The following is an 11,293-nucleotide window of genomic DNA, read 5'->3' on the forward strand; positions in this document are numbered from 1 at the left end:
GCCTTATCAGATAAATGGGCCAGGCCATAATTAAAGAGTTTCCCAATTGCCACGCGTTTGATGAAAGCATAGGAGGACTCGAGTCGTCGTCATCAAAGAGGTCCTTTTCGTCTCTCTCATTCTTGTTCGCAACGAAACAAATTTTGCTGAAAAAAAGAAAGAAAGAAATCGCCATGGAAGACGTTAACCAGTTGTTCGATGCTGCTTTCGAGTTCGCAAACTATCCCGGTAACTAACTCGATTGTTTTCGTACCACTTCCTTTTTATACGTATTTGTGCGATTTGTTCTAATTCCGTCGTGATTATTGTAATCCGATTACCGTTTTGATTCTCAGGCGTTCAAAACGAAGCCTCGGTTAAGGAGTTCCTCGATCGCTTCCCTCTTCCCGTTATTTTCAAGTGATTCTCTTCTTCTTCCAACTTTGCTTAACTTTTGCGATTTCTGTTTGAATCTATTCTTGTGGTTTGTTCTGGGTTTAAGTAGTTTCTTGCTTTCATTGGGTTTCTTATGAGTTCTGGGAGCTAATTCGTAATACTCGCGTGCAGGGCTTTACAAACCGATCCGGACATCCCAGGTTTTGAAAACACGCTGGTGACTTGCTTGGAGAGGCTGTTTAAGACTAAGTATGGCGCCTCACTCATTCCTCAGTATATGGTAAGACTCAATGATTTCTATTTTTAGTTCTGTGTTCCTATTATATGTGTACTTAATTAGCAGTTTTTAGCCAATTGCTATATTTGTAGTCTGATTTAATTGTTTGGTGTTTGTTTTAAGCCCGTTCTGCAAGTTGGTCTCAAGGCGGATTCTGCAGTAGTGAAATCTCTGGCTTGCAAAACTGTAAGTGTCTATATATATAAGCATTGGTTCATGCCTTCTCAATGGGTTTTATCGTTTGTAGCGTTTGCTAATGTTGAAGTCTTGTTTCGGTTTTTCTTAAGGTCCTTTGCCTCTTGGAGAATTGCGATACAAACGATGTTTCCCCTGTTCAGCTAGTTGTTAGCAATGGCATACACCCTCTTCTGCTTGATTATATCATTAACAGGTAAGATGCCATGTTTAATAGCTCTAGATTATATTCTTACAGTTGTCTTCATTCGTCTGGGATTTACTCTAGTCTAACTAACTATCTAAAGACCAACAGAAACAACTAGTTGAAGCGTAATGAATACCGTCGAGAAAGCCTTTGGATGGGTCTTGAGGGATTCCAATATGGCTTTAGTGTCTCTAAATAGCTGTTTGCCTCAAAATTCACCATTTACATTTTTTTGTTTGTTTCTGTAGCGATGATGAAGTGGCACATGCTGCAAGTGAGACAATTAAGAGCCTTGCACGTTTTCCCGATGCAATGGTCTGTGTTTAATGTTTAACTGGTTATTCTGGCTCGGGGGCTAGTTCTTTTGCACCAACTATTCCTGATGCATAAAACTCTTTTTCCACAGTCCGTAATCTTCCCTTCTGACACCAACGATGCTACACATCTTCGCAACCTTGCTGCAAGGTGTTCTTCACTGGTAATTCAGCGCTTTATAAAAAAAAATTACGATGATGATCATTTCTTGTTTTCGCTTACAGTTATCCAACTACTTTTCAGGCACGAGTCCGGGTTTTGTCTTTGGTAGTGAAGCTTTTCTCGATTTCTCGAGTTGTAGCTTCAGAAATTAAGAATTCGGGGCTTCTTGATTTACTCGAGGCAGAAATGAAGGGTACAAAAGACACTCTTGTGATCTTAAATGTTCTGGAACTCTACTATGAGGTTGGCCTCTCTGAGATTACCATTCAGTCTATTTCCTGTGTTGCCCATTTTTGAAAGCAAAAGATAGAATTATGTTTAAATATTTGTGCATGAACGCTGAAGTTAGTGGAAGTGGAGCACAGTTCAGAGTTCGTGCCACAAACTTCACTTATTCAGCTGTTGTGCTCTATCATCAGGTACAAACACTGTTAAACCTTACCCATGTTTGCAGCAAAAAGAGCATGGATATCTGTTAAGCTTGCATCAGCTCACCCTTCAATTTTTCTCTGGGTCTTATATTTTGTATAGTGGTACATCGACGGGACCATATGAAAAGTTAAGAGCAATGATGATAAGTGGCAGGCTCCTCTCGAAGGAAAATATCTACAATGTCGTGGAAGAAACTAGTAAGATTTTCATTATTATATGCCTCTATTGGTTAGAAAAATGTGAATGTTTTGTGATTCCTTCTATATGCTATGCTAAGACAACAAGGAGTTTTTGGGATTATGTTATGTTAGGACTGGAAGAGTTATGCGGTTGTTCCCTGTCTCAAATAATCTAGGTCTTTATTCTCCTATCATCATATAATAAGAGCCTCTGTTTACTGTGCCATTCATACAAGTGAAGAAGTTGACAAGTTAACTACGAATTGCTTTGTCTCTGAATGTAATCTATGAAAGAGAAGATAGCTTTAGGAATAGACTTATGTTTTTCGGCTGTACTGTAGCTGGCAAAAATCCACTTTCACCCTTGTCCTGAATCCAGGTGTGAAGGCGTTAATTTCAGCTATTGTTGGGAGTCTGGAGTCAGTGGAGATAAATGATACTGATGCACAGGAAGTTGCGATTGATGCACTTGGTCAGATTGGATCAAGTAAGTGGCTCACTGTTCTATGAAACTCCGTTTGTTGCAGTCTCCTTCTGAAAAAGATAGCTAGCTAGGTCATACATTTGCAGTTGTGGGTTATAAAGAGCAACTGACAAGATATCTGTTTCCCATGCAATGATCTTGTGCCTTACATGTATATTTTGTACAAAAATGTTTAGCAACGAAGGGGGCGAATCTTGTCCTTTCAACTTCACCTCCAGCTGCAAGACATGTTGTAGCTACTGCGTTTGATCGTAATGCACACGGAAAACAGTTGGTTAGTGAGTTATTGCTATCATCAATTGATATCCTGCCGATTATATGCTCGTAGGAAGACAGTTTTTGATATCCAACTTTTGCAGTTTTAGGATTTCTGATTCTAAATATTGAGGGTTGATATTTTGTTTCATTAGCAGAGACTTTCATGATACTATATGACTATTTCGTAAATGGCATGTGCAGGCTGCACTGCACGCACTGGCAAACATCGCAGGTGAAACACGACCTAAGAGCAACAGAATAGTTGATGGAAAAGCTGAAGAAAGCCTTCGATGGTTAATATACGATGTTGCAGCAGAGAGCACAAAACTAACCCCATCCGTAAGTTCCTCTTTTGCGTATGCTTCCTCAGTAGTGTGTAGACGACATATGTTTATGTTTGATCTGTAGCATGAGCTAATTGAAGCATGCCACACAAATCGCAGGGTTTATTCCTTTCAGTTCTTCAACAAAGCTCAGAGATTCGTCTTGCGGTAAAGCTTTATAACCTCAGCATTTGATCTTTCATATATTCTCCCCCTTGATTTCTCTGGTTGGAAATTTTAAAATGCCACACTACATTTCATTCAAAAGTAAAACCTCTCTTTTGTCATTCTACACAAAACTCGGAACATGACGCTCATTTTATCTCACATTTTCTAGAAGGAACTATGTTTTTTGCTAAAAACTAGGTTGTTTACAATGCGTTTGCAGGGTTATAGAGCGTTAACAGCATTGGTGGCTCGGCCATGGTGCCTGGTGGAAATCTTGTCCAAAGAAGAGATAATAAACATAGTTACGGATGCAACCACTGAAAGTGAGAAAATAGGTAAACCAAGTAACACTCCTCGTATCATCATAGTATCACACACACCAGCCATTGTATTTGGCTTTTTTCTCCCTTCAACCCCTTTGTTCTGTGAGTCTAAATCTCACATTTTATTTTACACAGCAATGGAAGCAAGGTATAACTGCTGCAAATCAATTCACGAAGCGTTCTTGTGTAGTAACTTTGTTGATGACCCTCGTCGTCTAAAAACCGGCGAAAAGGTTCCATCTTTTTCTGCTATCTTCTACTAGGATGGAAGTTTCGGAAAAGCTTTCTATGATGTTACATTATATACTTTTGATTGCTATTGACATGATTGAAATTTGTTGCAGCTGCAAGAAGCTGTTCGAAGTGGACCGTATATGTCGAAGAAGTACAGAGACGCACGACCAGAAGTAAAGACAGGCCAAGGATTTTAAAGACATAACTAGAGAAAAAAACTTCTTCGTTGATCAAAGTTTTTGTTTTTTGTAATCTTCTCTAGTGTTCGGATAAGTGAACTTTAGTTCCTTGGAAACAGTAGAAGTTTCGAACGAGATTTGTGTTCTTTATATTTCTGTAGTGTTGAACGTTGGTTAATCAAAGGAAAAACAGAAAAAAAAAAAAGATATGAGTTGGTTCGTTTCTCATAGACTCATAGTTTACCATACATAGCCTGAGAATAAACACAGAAAGGGTTGTATCGTTGTTAAGTAAATCAAATAAGGGTAATATGGTAATTACAATTCCAGACATCATCTCTTCCTTTATGGATAACAACACTGACTGGTTCGAAATGGAGCCATTTTACTCATACTAACAAAGGAGAAGAGAAGAGAAGAGAAGCCGTGTAGATATCGATGGCGACGATAGTGCAGTGTCTTTCTTCCTGTGCGACTCTCGAATCTCAATTCAAAGTCCTTTCGCTTAAGGGAATCTCTTGTTCATCTTCTTCCGTCTCCACTCGTCGTGCTTCTTCGGCTACTGTATGCTCTTCCCTTAGCTTCTCACAGAGCGTTTCTCAATGTGTCGCCTTCTCCTCCGGTATAATAACCCTACTTTCAGAATCGTGAATTTTCGTCCTGGTCATGGAATACTTTATTGAAATGTGTTATCTGCAATTTTGAATTCATTCGAGCTCTTTTGTTTTCGAAATTTTGGGGGTTTTGGGATTTGAATTATACATGTCTGGACAGGGAATTTGTGGGTACAGAAACCAACGAGGCAATTGATTGTGTGTGAGGCTACTGCTCCGACGAAGAAAGCTGATTCTGCTGCTAAGAGAGCTCGCCAAGCTGAGAAGAGGCGCCTTTACAACAAATCTAAGAAATCTGAAGCCCGGACACGGATGAAGAAGGTAATCTTGTAAACCTCATATACTGTTTCTGTGAATGCTGTATACAACTTTGTTGATAAGCTTGTAGGTGCTGTTACTCTAAAGTCTTAGTGATAAGTTAGGTGAAATCAATATTAGGGAATGTTTCTCCTTTGGAACTCTTGTAATAACCAGTAAACAACACTGAACACTACAATCCAAGTAGGTGGATTAGTCATCATTGTTTGTAGAAATGGAAGCTGTTCCATGTTGTTTTTAGAACTTGGGAGATGTTAAATAGTCTCATTATCCCCTGACAGCTACAAGAATTATAAATGTTTGTGATTAACTTTTTTACATACATGCAAGATGAGAGTATAATCCATTTGAGTTATATTCTAACAGGTCTTGGAAGCACTTGAGGGACTCAAGAAGAAAACAGAGGCCCAACCTGATGAGATAGTATCCGTGGAAAAACTTATCGGAGAGGCTTATTCTGCAATTGACAAAGCAGTGAAGGTTAAAGCGCTACACAAGAACACTGGTGCCCGTAGGAAGTCTCGGCTGGCAAGGAGGAAAAAAGCTGTTGAGATTCACCACGGTTGGTATGTCCCAGACGCAGCAGCACCAGTAGCATCAGAAGCTGTGACAATTGCTGCATAATAAGAACATGGAGCTGGATAATGGAAATTTGTTTTTGTTTACTGTTTCTTTTTAATGTACATTTAGTCGCTTTCAGACTCTTCGTTTGTTAAGTTCGATCTAAGCATTTTGTCTTCTACTCTTGGCTTGGTCTTGTTCTGGTTCAGTAACATCTCAGTTCTTGGCTCAGGCACCATTCCTCTTGACATCATCTCTCGAAAGTAACTCAATGCTTCTCCAATTTTTCCCTTTGTATGCAGACCATGAATTCTAATAGTATATGTTCTCTGATCTGGTCCTAATCCACTTCTCTCCATCTTCCCCCATATCTCTCTCACTTTCTCTTCATTGTCCCATTGAACATATAACCTAAACATCAAGTTGTACAAGTCGCTTGTCATTTCACACCTGTTCTTTCTCATCCTCTCCAAAACGTCCTCCACATCTTTAGGCTTCTGCGAATACTTAAGCAAGTAACCGAACGTCACATCGTTAGGCGAACAACTCCCACCTTTATGTTCCATCTCTTCCACAAGCGCCCAAACTTTAACTGTTCTCCTTATCTTGCAGAGATGCTTCAAAAGCGAGTTATATGTGACAACATTAGGAAAACAACCCTTCTCACCCATCTCTTTGAACACTTGAAGAGCCTCAGGGATTCTCTTCTTGAAACACAAAGCATCAATAACGTTATTGCAGATTTTAACATCCGGGTTTCTTCCCGTTTCCCACATAGCTCTGTATAGTTCCATAGCTTTCTCCAATTTCCCCTTCTTCGTCAACGCATTAATCATCGTCCCATAGCTGACAACATCTGGCCTACATTTAGAAGCAATGATATCTTTCCAAATCCTCTTAGCTTCATGAACATTCCCCAAAACACACCAACCATTGAGAATAATATTCATGGCTTTTATATCGCAACCAAACTCTCTTCTACGAGAGACCAACAAGGTCTCCGCAAACTCAACATGCTTATACCTACACAACCACATCAAAAGCCCATGAAAAGCAACTAAATCATCCTCAATCCCAAACTCTCTCCTCCTCTCAAACACTCCTACTGCTTCATCTACTTTGTGAGCAGCAGCGTACCGGTTTAGCAAAACCTCGTATGTTTTCTCGTTAACAAACCCATCTCTCTTAGACATTTCGTCGAACACTTGGTGGAACTCTTCGAATCGCCGCATTTTCCCAAGAACATCGAGAATCTCGTTATAAACCAAGGAGCTAGATAGATACACAGATTGTTTCACGATCAATTTGAAAATTACGTAAGCCGGTCTCCAATCAGATCGATTCCGATTAACCACTTCAAGAACCAGCTCTTCGGTTAACTCAATCCCGCACTTACCAAGAATCCGCTCAATCTCTTCAGATGAACTTCCACGGTGATTCTTTATGATGTTATGAACATCATCGACAGCAGATTGGTTGACATTGTCGTGAGTTGCAAGAGAATGAATAAAGTGCGTAGCTTGATTAACACCCAGGAAGTGAAACCCAGAGAGAGTGGTGTTTTTCTTTTGATTAGGCTTCTCTGGAGGTAAAACACGGGGAAGAATGACGACCAATGATGATGATGAAGAAGAGATCTGGCGTCTCCATAGAGCATTTTGTAGCTTAAGTAAGATTTCAATTTTGTTTTTTTTCCCACCCATCTTCACAAACTCTCCCAGGTACGATCTTTGGAAGCAGTACGTAACCATATGTAACATTGTTGCAATCAATTTTTTTTTTTGGGTGATTGATTATTGTAAATAACATTATAAAGATAATTTAACCAAAACTTTTTTTGTGAAATTAAAATATACAGTAGTGTGTTTATGATTAAATTTTACAACTTTCAATTTACAAAGTTTTTAGTATTGTATACAATAATTAAAAAGAAAATTGCCGACCAAACTAAAATTTTAATATTTGGGATTTGAACGACCTATAAAAAATATTGACATAGAAACCGACGACATATACGTAAGGGAAGCTGCTACGTAGTTTAATAATCATGTTTAAGAAACACTAAAACGGTATCTTGATAATCAATTAACTGTTGTTTGTTACACCTTGTGAAACGTAAAGATAACAATAATAATTAATAAAAAAAATAAAAAAAAAAAAAGATAATATAGTAAAATAATGGTACTCCATTTTATTTAAAATTCTGATATTAGAGCAGATTCTGTGGCCCGAGAAAAACCCAATCCATTATCCATGGCGTGAAGACATATGTAGCTGTCGTGAAGACATTTTTTAATTTTAATGTTAGAAAAAAAAAAACAAAGTTTCCAGAATAAAATTAATAATCAAGCTTTATAAATAATGAAGACGTCTTCATGTGCCGTCGTCAATGTAAAGTAAAAATTACCGTCCGTCTTTTAGGAAACAAAACAAACGGCGGGCCCACCGCCGTTAGAATCTCTCTCACGGTTAGCCGACGCGACCACCATTCTCTCTCTCTCTCCCTTTGTCTCCCTCTCTCTCCATAATCATTCTCCACGCGTCGCGTTGACCACGTGGCACTATACATCTTTTATAAAAAAAACCAAAGATAACAAAAACACTTTAAATTTCTTTTATTATTAAATACCCGAGTGCGTTGTGGGCTCATGTTTGTTTTTTTTTGGGCGAAGGGGCGGCTATGTAGCTTTTCATTTTTTTATATATATTTTTATTTTGAGGAAAAGAAAATAAAAAATAAAAGCAGTCAAACTCAAAGTTGAAATGGGAGCTAGAGTCGAACAAGTCACGCATTAACAACGCTCTCTTTCTTTCACGCGATCGCCGTCGGCACGTGTTTAGCGGTGAGATGCACTCTCCTACATTGAAACGCGTTTACTTAGCCGCGCGTCCTCCTGATGTCGCCACGTATTTTTTTACATATTTGCGTCATCCAATATAACTTATTGTTTTGTTTGGGTTTCTTTCTCTCTGCTTTTCAGGCGCCGCTGCTCAATTTATTTCCTAGTAGTTTTTTTTTTTCAATTTACCACTCTCCTCTCTTTATTTACTACTTTTTAACTCCCTCTATTATAATGCACGAGTGTGTATTTTTACCAGTATTTTCATATTCTTCAAAAAGTTGCATCTTTAGCTTAGATGCACTAGTAGAAGAAGTAATAATTTTATTTTCAGAAAGAAATTTGAGATAACAAGAGTATTATGATTTATGCATACATTTATAATTCATTTTAGTCATTTTCGAAAAAGAAAAATTAAGATATTATATGAAAACATAGTTATTGAGTAAATGAAATGACTCACAGATTTATTCAGTTTTTTTTTTCTTTTATCTCAAAAGCATTAACTTGTAGTCAAACATATTAACTATTAAGGGAAAACATACTGAGTCCAGTCAATCATAAGTTTAATAGTTTATACTTTATACATATATATCAATATATGGCAACAAGGTTTGTTGTACATGTTGTGTGGTTGATAAATAAGCTCTCTCATTTGAAACAATATAATCTCATAACAAAGCGTGCAAAATTCAAGTTAGTTGTACTCAATGCCTATCTGTTAAGAGGAAAGCCAGCTTTTAATTAGATCCTAAATCACGTGTGCAAACGGAATCAATAAAAAGAAAATGTTCTTAATTCAGAAATTTGGTTTAACTATATACATTAAATTATGATATGGGATTACATACTTAATTGGGAACCTTGGTTAAAAAAAAGAAAAAATAAAAGAAAAAATCGAAATCTTATCAGCATTTATGGGAATACATTGTGTGGGCAAACAGCAAACTCCACGCATCTCCATTTAATGCGTCAAACAAATTTGTCCGGGTTTCTTCTTCTTCTCTTTCCTTTTGAACCCATTGTATCTAATTTTTGTTACATTGTACTAAAAAAGTGTTTCTTACATTGTATCAAAAGTTTAGTACATCAGATAAACAATGTATCTAAAACTCATTGATTAAAAAAAAGTTCCTGATAAAGTGTTATTTTCTGATTTAATGCAAAGATTATATAGTTTAATTGTTTAATTGCTAAAATATTCAATAATTAAACAAATAAGATACAGAGATAAAGTGTTATTTAAAATAAATATAAAGTAATTAGTTTTTTTTTTATTTTTTTGTCATCTGGTAATATTGTCAATGTATTTAATTCTGGTAAATATAAAGTAATTAATTCTGTATCTATTTTTTTGTCAATGTATTTAACAGTGTAAAATACAAGAATTAAATCATTAAAATGATGATCAAACAGAAATTTAAAAAAAAAAACGTTTGATGGGGTAAAAAGAAAAAAAAAGAAACGAATGGTTGATAATTTAAAAAAAAAAAAGCAAAATTCAATGTAAAAAGGAAAGAAAAACACGTGGCAAAAGATAAGTGGTGGTAAGAAAGAAAAAAAAAAACCATGAAAACCGCTGGGGTTTTTTAAGAGAAGCCGCTAAAACCATTTTCAGGCTTTGACTGTTCTCACAACAAAGCGCCCCAAAAGGAGCGTCGCTTTTACTCTCTCTCTCTCTTTCTCTCCCATCCTCATCCCTCATCTTATATATAAACAACCTCTCTCCCCCTTCCTCTTCTTCCTTCAATTATCACACCCACTCTCAAATCTCTTCTTATCTTCCGATATGGCTAAGATGGGCTTGAAACCCGACCCGGCTACTACTACTAACCAAACCCATATTAATAATAATGCCAAGGAGATTCGTTACAGAGGCGTTAGGAAGCGTCCTTGGGGCCGTTACGCCGCCGAGATCCGTGATCCCGGCAAGAAAACCCGCGTCTGGCTTGGTACTTTCGATACCGCCGAGGAAGCGGCGCGTGCTTACGATTCCGCGGCGCGTGATTTTCGTGGAGCTAAGGCTAAGACCAATTTCCCCACTTTCCTCGAACTCAGTGATCAGAAGGTGCCCGCCGGTTTCGCTCGCAGTCCTAGCCAGAGCAGCACGCTCGACTGCGCTTCTCCTCCCACGGCGGTTGTTCCGTCTGTGACTGCTGGAAATGTTCCGCCGCAGCTCGAGCTTAGCCTAGGAAACAGCGGCGGCGCGTGTTATCAGATCCCGATGGCGCGTCCTGTCTACTTTTTGGACCTGATGGGAATCGGTAACGGAGGTCGTGGTCAGCCTACTCCGGTGTTTAGGCCGTCGGCGGTGCATGCTGCGACTAAGGTTGCCTGTGGAGGAGCACAGAGCGACTCTGATTCGTCCTCGGTTGTTGATTTCGAAGGAGGGTTGGAGAAGAGATCTCAGCCGTTAGATCTAGATCTAAACTTTCCTCCTCCGTCAGAACAAGCCTGAGCCTTTAAGCGGTGTCGTTTCAATTCGAAGCGCATGCGTTTTCGTTTTTTTTTTTGAGCTGAGAGAATTCGTTTTCTCCTAGTTTTTTTCTCTCTCAGATTAAAATTATTAATCAGTTTTTTAGAAAGAAAGAAAAAAAAATTAAATCTGAGAGAGAAAAGAAAAATTATAATTTTAGCTGACATGGATCGTTATGTACATATTATTACATAACCGGAGGAGATCTGAACTTTTGTTGTGTGTTTTAAATTTTTTTGCGACTTGGTTTCAAACCCATGTTGTTCCTCCTATGTTTTTTACTACTTTTTTTTTTTTTTTTCAGTTTTTGTTGTTCTTCCAAATTTTCAATCAATAATTTGGTAATCTTCAGAATGGTGTTGTCTAATCTAATCTAATTTCCTTACTTATTAA

General features: G+C 37.9%; 4 protein-coding genes across 4 annotated transcripts; 3 read left to right on the plus strand and 1 right to left on the minus strand.

The window, feature by feature from the left end:
* LOC104745812 lies at positions 84–4,226 on the plus strand. The gene is made up of 17 exons (XM_010467165.2): positions 84–228; positions 336–399; positions 547–655; positions 776–838; positions 940–1,043; positions 1,283–1,349; positions 1,441–1,512; positions 1,593–1,754; positions 1,857–1,930; positions 2,043–2,140; positions 2,502–2,609; positions 2,783–2,880; positions 3,066–3,203; positions 3,308–3,355; positions 3,576–3,690; positions 3,814–3,911; positions 4,023–4,226. The coding sequence occupies exons 1-17, from the start codon at positions 174–176 to the stop codon at positions 4,107–4,109; spliced, it is 1,560 nt and encodes a 519-aa protein (XP_010465467.1). The 5' UTR covers positions 84–173; the 3' UTR covers positions 4,110–4,226.
* Positions 4,450–5,867, plus strand: LOC104745814 (30S ribosomal protein S20, chloroplastic). Its single transcript, XM_010467168.2, has 3 exons — positions 4,450–4,713; positions 4,866–5,026; positions 5,390–5,867. Exons 1-3 carry the CDS (start codon positions 4,530–4,532, stop codon positions 5,645–5,647), a joined length of 603 nt encoding a protein of 200 aa, XP_010465470.1. The 5' UTR covers positions 4,450–4,529; the 3' UTR covers positions 5,648–5,867.
* On the minus strand, positions 5,666–7,356 carry LOC104745813 (putative pentatricopeptide repeat-containing protein At3g15200). The gene has a single exon (XM_010467166.2). The coding sequence runs from the start codon at positions 7,342–7,344 to the stop codon at positions 5,710–5,712; it is 1,635 nt and encodes a 544-aa protein (XP_010465468.1). The 5' UTR covers positions 7,345–7,356; the 3' UTR covers positions 5,666–5,709.
* Positions 10,152–11,293, plus strand: LOC104745815 (ethylene-responsive transcription factor 4-like). Its single transcript, XM_010467169.2, has one exon. The coding sequence runs from the start codon at positions 10,214–10,216 to the stop codon at positions 10,880–10,882; it is 669 nt and encodes a 222-aa protein (XP_010465471.1). The 5' UTR covers positions 10,152–10,213; the 3' UTR covers positions 10,883–11,293.

This window comes from Camelina sativa, chromosome 15 (genome assembly GCF_000633955.1).
Source record: "Camelina sativa cultivar DH55 chromosome 15, Cs, whole genome shotgun sequence".
In the NCBI taxonomy this organism is placed as follows: domain Eukaryota; kingdom Viridiplantae; phylum Streptophyta; class Magnoliopsida; order Brassicales; family Brassicaceae; genus Camelina; species Camelina sativa.